The 16688-nt window shown below is 40.3% G+C and overlaps 1 protein-coding gene across 2 annotated transcripts in view; it reads right to left on the bottom strand.

Moving 5' to 3' along the window:
• Positions 1-16688, bottom strand: part of LOC150089910 (genetic suppressor element 1-like) — a 488677-nt gene that overhangs the window by 129332 nt on the left and 342657 nt on the right. For both annotated transcript variants that reach the window (XM_090389701.1, XM_090389702.1), the window contains exon 3: positions 13439-13678. In XM_090389701.1, the coding sequence (XP_090245827.1) occupies positions 13439-13678 (240 nt within the window). The remainder of the gene's footprint in view (positions 1-13438; positions 13679-16688) is intronic.

Raw genomic sequence — 16688 nt, 5'->3', positions numbered from 1 at the left:
GGTAAGGGTTTCCACGTGTTTCGACTCCGCTACCGTTCGTAATTTTCCTGCCTTTGTGATACGATAGTTATATACCGTACTAGATAGCGTTAGTTGAACTTCGTTAGCAGTTAAATTGTACGTTTAAATAAATACATATAACGATTTAGATTACAAACGTAATATAATTAATTATATTTAACATAATTAATAACATAACATAATTAATTATAATTAATTAATAAATTAATATAATCATGACTCAGACCAGAGCAGCAAAGCAAAAGGCTCAAGCTAACGGAAGTGCTGTGGGGGGCATGATATGGCCAAGGGGGATGTCTTTGTGTGTGCGCGATGCAAGGAGTGTATCGATATCAGGCAACAACTCGGCGTTCTTGTGGGCCTATATGAGAGCTTGAAGGACAGGGTGGATGCCCTCGAAGAAACTAAATTGAGGGGCCCATCAAGCTCTCAGCTGCCCACATCAACGCCAGAGCTTGCACTTGGGCATCGCGTGACACAGAGGCAACCCCCAAGGCAGAATGCGCTGGTCCCGAAGGAGCTAGTAGTTGTTGGTGACTCTATTGTCAGGGAAACGGGGAACATGATTTGTAAAAAGGATAGGTGGAACAGGACCAGGGTATGTCTGCCAGGGGCAAAGGTTGATGACGTTGTAGAGCGAATATCATCTTTTAAGGGCACAAAAGGTGATATAGTTGTACATGTTGGCACTAATAATATTCTTCTTCTTCTTCTTTGGTCCTTAGCTGGCAGCTGGGGGAGGCGGTTGGCCACGCAACCAGTATGCTTCTGTAGGTGCCGCAGGGTTTCGGACTTGCTCTTAAGAGTAGGAGACCGGCAGAATTACTTAACAAGTACAGGTCACTGTTGAACAAAAGCCGAGAATTAGGGTTGAATTTGAAAGTGTCTGCAATTCTGCCCAGACACGATAGGAGGGAGTATATGATGAGAGCCTTATCAATCAATTCGGCCCTGGAAAGATTGTGCAAGGCTCGAGGGGTAGAATTTTTTTCAGCCTGGACTGTACTTGTTAACAGGAGAGATTGCTTTTACAGGGATGGGATACACTTAAATAGAAAGGGTGCAAGAATATTTGCTGATGCTATCGAGGCAGTGTTAGGTGGGTCGGAAAACTGCTAGCTTGGGGGGAGACAAAGACCAATAGATTGACAGTAGCCACTGGCAGAGGTGAAAGAGATTCTTGCACTGCTTCTATTAGAATGAGCAGAAGCCTGAAAAACAAGATGCATGGTATTTCAGAGACTGCTGGGAGCCATTGCGGTACAAGTAAACACATGGGTTGTGTTAGGTTAGCTAAGAATAGAAACAGGTGCAGGTACACTTGCGTGTACACCAATGCTAGGAGTTTAGTAAATAAATTTGATGAATTTGAGGTATTGCTCAAAACATCAAAGGTAGATATTGTTGGGATATCAGAGACGCGGTGTCACACAGATATAAGGGACGCAGAACTGCAATTTGGGGAGTACAACGTCTACAGAAAGGATAGACAGGATAGGAAGGGGGGAGGGGTTATGCTATTAGTTAAGAAACACATAAAAACCAAGGAAGTGAAGCCAGTCGACATCGCTGGACAGTGCAGTGTTGAGTCAGTTTGGTGTGACATAAGCATTGGGAGATCAAAATTGAGAGTAGGAGTGTGCTATAAGCCTAATGACTCTGATGAGTATAATAAGGAACTGTACAGGGAAATAGAGTGGGCCAGTAAATCAGAGAGTCTTATAATGGGAGATTTTAATTTCCCAGATATTGACTGGAATTTGGGGGCTGGTTACTCACACACTAGCAGGGCTTTTGTGGATTTATTGGATGATTGTTTTCTACATCAGCCTGTTCGGGAGGCAACTAGAGAGAGTAATACTCATGATTTGATTATCAGCAGTGATTCTTCATGCATTAAGAATCTGCAGATAAATGAACCACTAGGTGGCAGTGATCACAGTGTGCTGAAGTGGGATTTACTGAAAGAGGTAACTACCATTAGGGGTAAAGGGAAGGGTTATTGCTTCCGTAAAGGTGACTACGATGGACTGAGACAGAATTTAAATTCTATACAGTGGGACCAACTGATGATGTTACCAACAGCAAATTCAAAATGGGAAGCATTCAAAGAACTTATCTTGGAAGGTACTAGGCTTTACATACCAACTAAGAAATATTGTTCAAGGTTTAGGCCAAAATGGATGTCAGATGAACTAATGAGGCATATGGCAGAGAAGAAAAATGCATGGGATACTTACAAGTTAACACATGACAGAGAAGCCTATGATAGATACAAGTTGATATGCAACCAAGTTACAAAGGAGGTTAGGCAGGCGAAGGCAGATTACGAGAAATCCTTGGCAAGGGATGCAAAGAAAAACAGCAAAGAGTTCTTTACTTATGTAAACTCTAGAAGGAAGGGGATGAATCAGATTGGTCCACTTGATACCAATGGTTCAACTGTTGATGATCCTGCTCAGGTAGCTAACAAACTAAATGAATATTTTGCATCGACATTCACACATGAGGAGTTATTCAGCAAGGGGAATGCCAGAGGTGTATTCAACTCTAGCAGTAAGCTACAGAATCTTGAAATAACTGGGAGTAAAGTGGAGGAGAAACTGTTGAAGATAAACACAAGAAAGGCACCCGGGGTGGATGGGATCTATCCAGTTATATTAAAGGAGGCAGCAAAGGAAGTAAGCAAACCCTTAGCCATAATTATGAGAGCTTCCTTGGACTCAGGGGAGGTACCCATAGACTGGAAATGTGCAAATGTGACCCCAATTCACAAAGGAGGATCAAGGGCTGACACATGTAATTATAGACCTGTGAGCTTAACTTCTGTTCCAGGAAAATTAATGGAGGCACTGGTTAAAGAAGCACTGCAGGATCATTTAGACAAGACTTCAGTTATAGCTCAGACACAGCATGGTTTTGTTAAGAGGAAGTCTTGCCTGACCAACTTGATTGGATACTATGATGCAGTCACAAAAGAACTGGATGCAGGGAATAACTTTGATATTATATACTTGGATCTTAGAAAGGCTTTTGATACTGTTGCACATGGAAGACTGCTACACAAATTGGAGCAGTGTTACATTGGAGGCAAATTGCTGCTATGGATAAAGGGGTGGTTGAGGGGGAGAAGACAGAGAGTGGTAATCAATGGACACTGCTCATCGTGGACTAATGTTATTAGTGGAGTCCCTCAGGGCTCAGTGTTGGGTCCATTATTGTTTTCTGTATTTATAAATGATATTGATGATGGTATATCAAGCTTAATGTCCAAGTTTGCAGATGATACAAAGGTTGGCAGGGTTGTCAAGGACACTACTGACACTATGCTGCTGCAACAGATCTGGAAAGGTTGAGCAGATGGGCTGAGAGGTGGCAAATGAAGTTTAACATTGACAAATGTAAAGTACTACACATGGGAAACAGCAACCCCAGAGCAACGTATCAACTCTGTGGTACTACACTGACAGTGGTAGAGAATGAAAGGGACTTGGGGGTGGTTGTGCAGGCAGATATGAAGTTCTCTGAGCAGTGCAGACGGGCTGCAAGAGTAGCTCATGGAGTATTGTCAATGATATACAAGAATTTTTCCAGCAGGGATAAGGAGGTGATTATTCCATTGTATAAGGCAATGGTCAGGCCACACCTAGAGTACTGTATACAGGTCTGGAGGCCTCATTTCAAGAAGGATGTAGAGCTGCTGGAACGAGTACAGAGAAGGGCAACAAGATTAGTGAATGGAACAAAGGGGTGCTCTTACGAAGAAAGGCTTAAGTTTTGCAAATTACAGTGTCTGGAGACTAGGCACCAGCGAGGCGATCTGATAGAGGTGTATAAAGCCTTGAATGGTTTAAGCATGCTCAATGCTGATGGGATTCTTCCTCTAGCTCAGAAAAATCACCTGAGAGGGCATAAATTCAAATTGAGGAAAGACAGATGTAGGATAGACGTGAAACATAAATATAGCGTTATAACTGTGTTTGGATACAAGTTTAGGATTTAATTTTGTACAAAAATTGAAATTTTATTGAAAGTAAATCTAAATCATGACTCAAACCCGAGCAGCAAAGCAAAAGGCTCAAGCTAATGGGAATGCTGTGGCCCAGGGGAGAACTGAGGGGGGCAGTTGTCCTCTGAATCACAGCCTTTTAAGATGCACTATTTGCTTGATGTTTGCGGAGCAGTCAAGTATGGGACATGATACTGCCATGGGGGATGTCTTTGTATGTGTGCGATGCAAGGAGTGTAAGGAGATAAGGCGACAACTCAGCGTTGTTATGGGCCTATATGAGAGCTTGAAGGACAGGGTGGATGCCCTCGAAGGATTACAAGTGAGGGGCCCATCAAGCTCTCAGCTGCCCACACCAATGCCAGAGCTTGCACTTGGTCATCGCGCAACACAGCGGCAACCCCCAAGGCAGAATGCACTGGTCCCAAAGGAACTAGTAGTTGTTGGTGACTCTATTGTCAGGGAAACGGGAAACATGCTTTGTAAAAAGGATAGGTGGAACAGGACCAGGGTATGTCTGCCAGGGGCAAAAGTTGATGACGTTGTAGAGCGGATATCATCTTTTAAGGGTACAAAAGGTGATATAGTTGTACACGTTGGCACTAATGATATTAAGAGCAGGAGACCGGCGGAATTATTTGACAAGTACAGGTCATTGATGAAAAAAAGCCGTGAATTAGGGTTGAAATTGAAAGTGTCTGCAATTCTGCCCAGACACGATAGGAGGGAGTATATGATGAGAGCCCTGTCAATCAATTCGGCCCTGGAAAGATTGTGCAGGGCTCAAAGGGTAGAATTTTTTTCAGCCTGGTCTGTACTTGTTAACAGGAGAGACTGCTTCTACAGGGATGGGATACACTTAAATAGAAAGGGTGCAAGAATGTTTGCTGATGCTATCGAGGCAGTGTTAGGTGGGTCGGAAAACTGCTAGATTGGGGGGATACAAGGACTAATAGATTAACAGTAGCCACTGGCAGAGGTGAAAGTGATTCTTGCACTGCTTCTATTGGAATGAGCCGCAGCCTGGAAAATAAGATGCAGGATATTTCAGAGACTGCTGGGAATCATTGGGGTACAAGTAAACACATGGGTTGTGTTAGGGTAGCTAAGAAAAAGAACAGGTGCATGTATACTTGTGTGTACACCAATGCTAGGAGTTTAGTAAATAAATTTGATGAATTTGAGGTATTGCTCAAAACATCAAAGGCAGATATTGTGGGGATTTCAGAGACGTGGTGTCACACAGATATAAGGAATGCAGAACTGGAATTTGGGGAGTACAATGTCTACAGAAAGGATAGACAGGATAGGAAGGGAGGAGGGGTTATGCTATTAGTTAAAAAACACATAAAATCCAAGGAAGCGAAGCCAGTCGACATCGCTGGACAGTGCAGTGTCGAGTCAGTTTGGTGTGACATAAGCATTGGGAGATCAAAATTGAGAGTAGGAGTGTGCTATAGGCCTAATGACTCTGATGAGTATAATAAGAAACTGTTCGGAGAAATAGAGTGGGCCAGTAAATCAGAGAGTCTTATCATGGGGGATTTTAATTTCCCAGATATTGACTGGAATTTGGGGGCTGGTCACTCACACAGTAGCAAGGCTTTTGTGGATTTATTGGATGATTGTTTTCTACATCAGCATGTTCGGGAGGCAACTAGAGGGAGTAATACTCTTGATTTGATTATCAGTAGTGATTCTTCATGCATTAAGAATCTGCAGATAAATGAACCACTAGGTGGCAGTGATCACAGTGTGCTGAAGTGGGAGTTACTCAAAGAGGTAACTACCATTAGGGGTAAAGGGAAGGGGTATTGCTCTCGTAAAGGCGACTACAATGGACTGAGACAGTATTTAAATTCTATACAGTGGGATCAACTGATGATATTGCCAACAGCAAATTCAAAATGGGAAGCATTCAAAGAACTTATCTTGGAAGCTACTAGGCTTTACATACCAACTAAGAAATATTGTTCAAGGTTTAGGCCTAAATGGATGTCAGATGAACTAATGAGGCATATGGCAGAGAAGAAAAATGCATGGGATACATACAAATTAACACGTGACACAGACGCCTATGATAGATACAAGTTGATCTGTAACCAAGTTACAAAGGAGGTTAGGCAGGCGAAAACAGATTACGAGAGATCCTTGGCAAGGGATGCGAAGAAAAACAGCAAAGCGTTCTTTACTTATGTAAATTCTAGAAGGAAGGGGATGAATCAGATTGGTCCACTTGAGATCGATGGGTCAACTGTTGATGACCCTGCTCAGGTAGCTAACAAACTAAATGAATATTTTGCATCGACATTCACACATGAGGAGTTATTCAGCGAGGGGAATGCCAGAGGTGTATTCAACTCTAGCAGTAAGCTAGAGAATCTTGTAATAACTGAGAGCAAAGTGGAGGAGAAATTGTTGAAGATAAACACAAGAAAGGCATCTGGGGTGGATGGGATCTATCCAGTTATATTAAAGGAGGCAGCAAAGGAAGTAAGCAAACCCTTAGCCATAATTATGAGAGCTTCCTTGGACTCAGGGGAGGTACCCATGGACTGGAGATGTGCAAATGTGACCCCAATTCACAAAGGGGGATCAAAGGCTGACACAAGTAATTATAGACCTGAGAGTTTAACTTCTGTTGAGAGTTTAACTTCTGTTCCCGGAAAATTAATGGAGGCACTGGTTAAAGAAGCACTGCAGGATCATCTAGACAAGACTTCAGTTATAGCTAGGACACAGCATGGTTTTGTTAAGGGTAAGTCTTGCCTGACCAATTTGATTGGATACTATGATACAGTCACAAAAGAACTGGATGCAGGGAATAACTTTGATATTATATACTTGGATCTTAGAAAGGCTTTTGATACTGTTGCACATGGAGGACTGCTACACAAATTGGAGCAATGTGACATTGGAGGCAAATTGCTGCTATGGATAAAGGGGTGGTTGAGGGGGAGAAGACAGAGAGTGGTAATCAATGGACACTGCTCATCGTGGACTAATGTTATTAGTGGAGTCCCTCAGGGTTCAGTGTTGGGTCCTTTATTGTTTTCTGTATTTATAAATGATATTGATGATGGTATATCAGGCTTAATGTCCAAGTTTGCAGACGATACGAAGGTTGGCAGGGTTGTCAAGGACACTACTGACACTATGCTGCTGCAACAGGATTTGGAAAGGTTGAGCAGATGGGCTTCGAGGTGGCAAATGAAGTTTAACATTGACAAATGTAAAGTACTACATATGGGAAACAGCAACCCCAGAGCAACGTATCAACTGTGTGGTACTACACTGACAGTGGTAGAGAGTGAAAGGGACCTGGGGGTGGTTGTGCAGGCAGATATGAAGTTCTCTGAGCAGTGCAGACGGGCTGCAAGAGTAGCTCATAGTGTATTGTCAATGATATATAGGAATTTTTCTAGCAGGGATAAGGAGGTGATTATTCCCTTGTATAAGGCAATGGTCAGGCCACACCTAGAGTACTGTATACAGGTCTGGAGGCCTAATTTCAAGAAGGATGTAGAGCTGCTGGAACAAGTACAGAGAAGGGCAACTAGATTGGTGAATGGGACAAAGGGGTGCTCTTACGAAGAAAGGCTTAAGTTTTGCGAATTACAGTGTCTGGAAACTAGGCACCCGCGAGGTGATCTGATAGAGGTGTACAAAGCCTTGAATGGTTTGAGCATGCTCAATGCTGATGGGATTCTTCCTCTTGCTCAGAATAATCACCTGAGAGGGCATAAATTCAAATTGAGGAAAGACAGATGTAGGATAGATGTGCGGAAATTTGCCTTTAGCCAGCGGGTGGTTGGTAGGTGGAACAGACTTCCATCCCTTGTCGTGGAAGTTGATAGCCTAAATAAGTTTAAGGCTCAGCTGGACAGGTATTTCGAATGAACAGAGGGGTGAAGTGGAAGTGGTTATTTTTATTTATTTATGTTACTTTTTTTTTTTTTTTTTTTTGGCTGATGCTGCATAAGCTTGCTTTCTTGCATCAAATGCCTCTACTAATGCTAATGCTAAAGCCTTGAATGGTTTAAGCATGCTCAATGCTGATGGGATTCTTCCTCTAGCTCAGAAAAATCACCTGAGAGGGCATAAATTCAAATTGAGGAAAGACAGATGTAGGATAGACGTGCGGAAATTTGCCTTTAGCCAGCGGGTGGTTGGTTGGTGGAACAGACTTCCATCCCTTGTGGTGGAGGTTGATAGCCTAAATAAGTTTAAGGCTCAGCTGGACAGGTGTTTTGAAATACTAATGCTAAATGCTAAGTTGTGAGCTATGATTAAATTTGAAGGTGTCTGCAATTCTGCCCAGGCATGAAAGGAGGAAGTGCACAATGCAAACTTTGTCAATCAGCTAACCCCTGAAGAGATTGCGCAAGGCTTGTAGGGTGAAATTTTTCTCAACACGGTCTGTGCTTGTTAACAGGAGGAGCTGTTTCTACATGGATGATATACACTTAAATAGAAAGGGTGCAAGAATATTTGATATTTCATCTGATACTATTGAGGCAGTGTTGGGTGGGCTGGAAAACTGCTAGTTTTGCAATCACAAACCAGGAGTAGCCGCACTCAGAGGTGAAAGTGATTTTTGCGCTGCTTCTATTGGAATGAGCAGCCTGGAAAGCAAGTTGCTAGGGATTTCAAAGACTGCTGGGAGTCATCATGGAACAAGTAAATATATGGGCTGTGTTAGGGTAACTAAGAGTAAGAACAGGTGCATGAATACTTACATGTACAAGATTGCTAGAAGTATAGTATATTAATTTGATGAATTTGAGTGCTGGTGAAGACATCATAGGCAGATATTATTGGGATATCAGAAACTTGGGGTCACACAGAATTTCGGAGAGTACAATGTGTACAGACAGGGCACACAGAATAGGAAGGGAGGAGGGATTATGCCGTTAGTTAAGAAATGCATAAAATCTAAGGCAGTGAATCCAGCTGACATGGATGGACGGTGCAATGTTGAGTGAGTTTGGTGTGACATAAACACTGTGAAAGCAAAAATGAGGGTAGCAGCGTGTTACAGGCCTAATAACTACTATGAGTACAACAAACACAAGTACAAGTACAGAGAAATAGAGTGGGCCAATAAATCAGAATGTCTTGTAATGGGGGGATTTTAACTTCCCAGATATTGAATGGAAATTGTGAGTTGGTAACTCATACTAGCAAGACTTTTGTGGATTTATTGGATGATTGTTTTCTACAGCAGAATATTCGAGAGGACCAGCAGGAATAATACTCTTGATCTGATTATCAGCAAAGATTATTCATGCATTAAGAATTTGCTGATAAAGGAACCATTTGGTAGCAGTGATCATAGTGTACTGATGTGGGATTTACTTAAAGATGTAACGACCATCAGGTGTAAAGGGAAGGGTTTTTGCTTTCGTAAATGTGATTACAGTGGTCTCACACAGTTTTTATATTCTATACAGTGGGGCCAACTGATTCTAAATGGGAAGCAGTCAAGGAATTAATCTTGGAAGATACTGACTTTTCCCACCAACTAAGAAATATCGTTCGAGGTTTAATCTTAAATGGATGTCAGATGAACTAATGAGACTTGCAGCAGAGACGAAAAATGCATGGGATGCATATAAAATATCAGATGACACAGAAGCTTATGGTAGATATAGCTGATCTGTAATCAAGTAACAAAGGAGGTTAGGTAAGCGAAGTCAGACTATAAGAAATCTTTGGCAAAGGATGCAAAGACTCCTTTATTTATGTAAACTCTAGAAGGAAAGGGATGAATCGTATTGGGCCACTTGATATTGGTACTTCGAATGTCAATGATCCTGCTCAGGTAGCCGACAAACTGAATGAGTATTTTGCATCTAAATTCACACATGAGGAATTATTTAGGGAGGGAAATGCCAAAAGTTTATCAAACTCTAACAAGGAGCTAAAGGATTTTGTTAAACATAAGTAAGGCACATGGGGTGGATGGGATCCATCCAATTATATTAAAGGAGGCAGCAAAAGAAGTAAGCAAATCCTTAGCCATAATTATGAGAGCATCCTTGGATTCAGAAATGCTCTCACAATAGTTGCTCCACCATTCTTGCTCAAGAATGGTGGAGTCAAGCTATGGAGAAGAATACGTAATCTGATATTAATATGGTCTGAAAAAAAATCCCGGATGAATGGACACTTGGAACCATACAGCCAATTCACAAGAAGGGTGATAAACTGCTTTGCTCTAACTATAGAGGTATTACATTACTGAGTGTTACTTACAAGGTTTTGTTGGCAGTTATTTAAAACAGATTGGCAGCGTATTCAGAGAAAATCATTGGAGAATATCAGTGTGGTTTCAGACCCAATCACTCAACAATTGGCCAAATTTTCATTTTGAGGCAGATACAGGAAAAAGCATTTGAGGTATTATACACTTATTTAACCTATAAGTAGAATTCAAACAAGGTTTTGATTCACTCAACAGAGAGGAAATGATATATGATCTCCTTCTCCTGGGCATACCTGCAAAGATTGTTAGGTTCATAAATGCAACTCTGGCTGGCTCTAAAGCAGTGGTGAGAATTGACAATGAGTTGACGACTCCCTTTGACATTATTGCTGGTATTAGACAGGGCAATGCATTCTCTACTGCATTATTTAACTTTGTTTTAGAGGCAGCTGTCAGAAAATTAGAAGTGACTGGACACAGGCACAAAGACACAATAGCAACATCATCAGCATATGCTGATGATGTTGCTATTGTCAGCAGGACCAAAGGAGAACTGGAGGAAGCAGTGGCCAGGCCGGATAGTGAAGCACAAAGAAGAGGACTTAGGATAAATGAAGCAAAGACAAAATATATGGAAATCCAGAGAATGGCAGATAACAAGAAAATTTAAGAACCAACAGCTTCTCGTTTGAGCATGTTCAAAATTTCACCTATCTAGGTTCGCAGATAAACCAGTCCAACTCTATTACTAATGAAATTAAGTCCCGTATTCTGAGTGGAAAGAGATGCATCTATGCACATGAAAAACTAATGAAGTCCAGAGAATTAAACAGACATTTAAAATTAAGGATATACAAAAGTCTCATTAGACCAGGCGTAACATAGAGTTGTGAAGCTTGGACATTAACGAGTAAAGATGAGTGGTTGTTGAGACTGTTCGAGCGTAGAATTTTCTGAAAAGTCTTGGAACCCATACAAGATGTTGATGGATCCTGGAGGATCAGAATGAACCATGAACTTGACAATCTTATTCGGGATGTGGACAGTGTCAGATTTGTGAAGAGCCAGAGACTTGCCTGGTTGGGACATATGAGAATGGATGACAGCAGAACAACTAAGAGGATAATGGAATGGAAACCTATCGGGAAGACTATGGTTAGTTAGTTAGTTAGTTATTTGGTTTTTAGGAGCATTAGCAACTAAGGCCATATTGCTCCGGGATATGCGGTGGTCATTCCCTGACCTTTCCGCATCCTCCGTATTTGGTGGTGACGGGCTCGAACCCCGGTCTAATCAAGAAGCGTGTGCTACGCACTGCTGCTCCTTCCCACCTGGCTACGGAGGCGCCTTGGAAGACTATGGAAAAGATGGATGACGTAGAAGAGGACTTAAAGACCATGAGAATAAGAAGTTGGAGAAGTTTGACTTCTGGGAGGGCCTTATTGGTGGAACATCATTGAGAAGGCTAGGCTAAGACCCACCCTGGGTTATAACACCAGAAGAAGAAGAAGAAGAAGAAGAATATCCTTGTATTCAGTGGAGGTCCCCTTGGACTAGACATGTAAAAATGTATCTCCAATTCACAAAAGGGGATCAAAGAGTGACATGAGTAATTAGACCTGTTAGTTTAACTTCTGTTCTGATGAAAATAACAGATTCACTGGTTAAAGAAGCATTGTAGCATCATCTAGTCAAGACTACAGTTATAGTACAGACACAGCATGGGTTTATTAAGGGGAAGTCTTGTCTGACCAATTTGATTCAATACTACAATGTGGTCACAAAAGAACTGGATATAAAAAATAATTTTGATATCATATATATGGATTTCAGGAAAGCTTTTGATACCGTTGCACAGGGAAGACTGCTGTATAAATTGAGTATTGCGTACATGTCTGGAGGTCTCATTTTAGGAAGGACATACAGCTGCTGGAACAAATACAGACAAGGGCAATGAGATTGGTGATGGGAACAAAAGGTTGCTCTTACCAAGAAAGGCCAAATTCTGCAAATTTCATCATCTGGAGTCTAGGCCCCTGCAAGATGATCCGACTGAGGTGAAAAAGGCCTTGAATGGTTTGAGCAAGCTCAATGCTGATAGGATTCTTCCTCATGCTCAGATTACACAATTGAGGAGATAAATTCAAATTGAGGAAAGGAAGTTGTAGAATAGATGTGTGGAAGTTTTCCTTTTGCCAGTGGGTGGATTATTGCTTTAACAAACTTCCATCTTCTGTTGTGGAGGTTGATGGCTTAAATGAATTCAAGGAAGAACTGGAAAATTTACTGGGAGGAATGGATAGGTTAAATGGGAAGTGTTGATCCCCCCCCCCCCCCCCCCCACTGTGGCTGATGCTGCATAAACTTGCTTTCTTGTATCACTTGTATCATTTGCCACTAATAATGTTAACAGAGCATTTGGATGTCTTCTCAAAAATTTAATCCCTCAGCAGACTATTTTAAATTGTAACTAGATCCACTCCCATCACTAAAAGCTTGTATTAGTGGACATGTATAATTTAAAAAAATATTTTTCTGGTCATTACAATTTTAGCCTATTACCAAACAAACCACCAAAATTCTCAATTTTCCAGTAGAGAAAGTGAAAACAAAATAATCTCTTCTTGAAAGTATTGTGAACTACAGTTGATTTATTTGGAGTGAGTTTAGAGTGCAAAAGAGCTTAAAGAAAAAAGAAAAGGGGAAAAAAGGAAAGGAAAAGTCACTTCTGATCCCTGCACACCTGCCATATTAATTGCGACAGTGTTTATTTAACAAATACTTATAATAATAATAATGATGATAATAATACTAACAACAACAATAACAATAATTAAATCAAATGGAAAAAAAATTCTCAATGTGATTTAATCATTAGTTACATCTTTCAGCATAAGATGCGCACTTCTACTTATATTCAGGTTGATTTGTTTATACCATTAAATAAAAGAAAATAAATAAAGTTATCATTAATCTTATCTGAAAAATACAAAGCAAATAAAATAGGAAACAAATTGGTTTTACAGTGTTAAAAAATCACACTATAAAAAAATTACATAATCTAAATCTATCCTGTTTAATAAATAATGAGGACTGTAGAAGGTAACCAATTCATTTAAAAATAGCAAACATATACTTACTGAGTGTTACCAATGCCTTGTGCCTTTCTTACACAAAAATAAAACTATAATTGAAATTACCTATTATAGGGTCAACAGCCTGCTTGGCCAGTTTTCGAAGTGCTGCAGCAAAACTTGATGTTCTGGTTGCATTGAGCGCAGGATTATTGCCAGATCCAAATGATGAAAATACATTATTTGCATGTGGTGGTACCTGGTGAAGTGGAGAAACTGCAGCCATATTTCTTCCAACGGGTTTTGTATGACCATAGGGTGGTTGCATTGTTAGAGGAGGTGGTGGTTTTGTGCCATGAGGTAGCCCTGAAAGAAGAAAAATAAACTTCTTGACTTTATCTGAAACAATAAACTTAAAAAAAAAAAAAGTTAAGTTCAAATTTGTGCATTTACAATAATTCAATAAATGTTATATATCGTGCATCATTGAAAGAGAGAGAGAGAGAGAGATTTTCCAAAGCACTACCGTTTGCCAGGAAGTTCACAGTACTGAATGTATCCAATTAACTCCATTCCATAGCTAGGGTAATTTTGCTGCTTTCAGACTTGCATTCTACCAAACAATACGCGCACTTTAATTTCTATTAACTGCCAATCTAAGGAAGAAAGTTTTCCGTTTCCCCTTGTACCTTTCTGATAAATCTAACAATTTCCGTAAGAGCTCGCTAAGATTTCCGGATTTCGTTAAAAGCTTGATCCACACAGCTCGTCTGCCGGCTAACGGTAAACACTACTAATGAGACATTAGCGGCAATGCTTCAATTATGCACCACTTCAGTGTATACTCGGAAAGCGTCGATCCCTACGCGTTCCTAATTCAACACGTTGGTTAATGGTAAACGATGACGTCCAAGAAGATTACATTTATTATTAGTGTATTTCGGTAAAGCAAGATAAAATGCTTACCCTAGAACAGTCTATGAAATTAATATGCCAGGCACATCTTTCTCTCATTAATCACCGTTAAGGATAAATGTCATGAGTTATTTTATCTACACAATAAATCTTACATTAGTATTCAGTTCTAAAAATAAAAATATACTGTGAAGAACCCACGTAGTATAAGAATGGTTATTTTGAAAGAAAATTTTCATTAAAATGTACTTAAGAACGCCATTAAATATAATAATTGCCTTAAGTCTAGCAAAGGCATACGCCAATGTATGAAGACATTGACATGTTTACAAAACGTGTTCGAAAAATACTGGGTATGCTGTATAAGTTCTACTTCCTTGCATCATTTTGCCAATAGTGATGCTAATATGATACGCAAAATAAAACTCACACGTGTATATTGTGTCGGCATAACACCTAAAAAAAAACATTTTAACTCGTCGCGTATACGTGTAGCAGATAGCATTTCCAAATTAAACGTAAGGAATATATACACACATAAAATGCATAGTAAATGGCCTACATTTATTAGCCAACCGAATGTCATGAGTTCTACGAGTAAATGCTGGGAATTTGTAAACTAAATCTTCATATGCTGGCAACAATGCCTTCGGTCATTTGTTTCTTGACCTTGAGAGCACCATGCAGCAGTGTTTATCAGTATGTATAAACTCGGTTTATTTTTGAGGTTATCGTGTCAAACTTATGCAGAAAAGTGAGTAAAATGTCTTCACGCAAACCTTTGAACAATGCGAACTTAGTAGTAGCAGCAATGGCAAATGATGCAAGAAAGCAAGCTTATGTAGAATCAGCCAAAAAAAAAAAAAAAAAGAAAAAAAAAAAACTTCACCCGTCCGTACCTTACAAGAATTTTTCTAGTTCCCCCTTGAATTTATTCAAACCATCCGCTTCCAAAACAAAAGACGGAAGTCTGTTCCAACAGTCAACCACCCGCTGGCTGAAGACAAACTTTCACACATCTACCCCGCAACCATCCTTCCTCAACTTGAATTTATGTCCCCAGACGTGTATAGCCTCAGCAAATGGAAGAATACCATTAACATTCAGCTTACTCAATCCAGTCCAAGGCCAGTCCACCTCAATCAGATCTCCCCGCAGGTGCTTGGTCTCAAGATGCTTGGTAAGAGCACTCCTCCATTCCCTTCACCAATCTGGTTGCCCCTCTCTGCACCCATTCCAGCAGATCTACTCCCTTCCTAAAGTGAGGCCTCCAGACCTGTATACACTACTCAAGATGCGGCCTAACCATGGCTTTATACAAATGGACAATCACCTCCTTATCCCTGCTAGCAAAGTTTCTAAATATCATTGACAAAACCCCATGAGCTGTTCTGGCAGTACGTCTGCACTGCTCATAGAATTTCATATCTGACTGCACAATTACTCCCTCTACAAGTTTTTTTTTTCTTTCTTTCTTTTTTTTTTTTTTTTTTCATTTTCCACCAGCTTGCACGTAGTACTACACGGCTGATTAGTTACTCTAGGATTACTGCCACCCTATGCAGTACCTTACATTTGTCAATGTTAAACTTCAACAGCTATTTCTCAGCCCATCGACCTAATTTTCCTTGATTACTGTCGTTAACCACTCTGCCAACTTAGACATTAAGCTTTATATACCTTCATCAATATCATTAATAAGCATTGAAAACAACAACAGGCCCAGCACTGAACTATGTGGGAATCCACTAATAACGTTAATCCACGAAGAGCAGTGCCCATTAATAATCACTCTGTCTTCTTCCACTTAATCATCCCTTTATCCAGTGGTGAATTCGGGCCGGAACAACGTTCCGGTACTTTTTTCTAAATGCCATAATAGAAAACCATTAAATTTATACACCTAATATTATGAAACATTTGCTGGAGGGCACATAGCTAACTCGAAGATATGATGACAGATGGACTAAGAAAATAACAGAATGGTACCCAAGGAGCTAGAAGAAAACCTGGAAGACAACGGAGATGGACAGATGAAATTCATGAGTTTGTGGGTAGTAAATGGATGGCCATTGCACAAAACAGAAAGAACTGGAAAGTTCTACTAAGCCTTCAATCCTGCAGTGGATTGAAAATGGCTGATGATGATGATTTTGAAACAATGGCATAATCAAAGGGGAGGGAGAAATATCTATTTTATCCATTGCTACTAAAAATATATATTAATAGTAATCTTTAAAATTAATAATTTATTTAAAAACAAAATTATAAATTTCGCGATGAAACTTGAAAGTTTCTTACTAAAGTACAATGTGTTAGATAAAGAGATACAACAAATGAGATATACTGTGAGGGGTGCGAACGCTGCATTTTGATTCGCCATGAGCTGAACGTTAGAACTCATTGTTCTATGAACAGCGAGTCTGAAGTCCGATTCAGTTACTGTACAGTCGATATGGCG

This window comes from Mastigoproctus giganteus, chromosome 2, assembly GCF_048544385.1.
Source record: "Mastigoproctus giganteus isolate SK-2022 chromosome 2, ASM4854438v1, whole genome shotgun sequence".
NCBI classification, from domain to species: Eukaryota; Metazoa; Arthropoda; class Arachnida; order Uropygi; family Thelyphonidae; genus Mastigoproctus; species Mastigoproctus giganteus.
The sequence above is the reverse complement of the archived record's forward strand: the minus strand, read 5'-3'. Positions and strand labels throughout refer to the sequence as shown.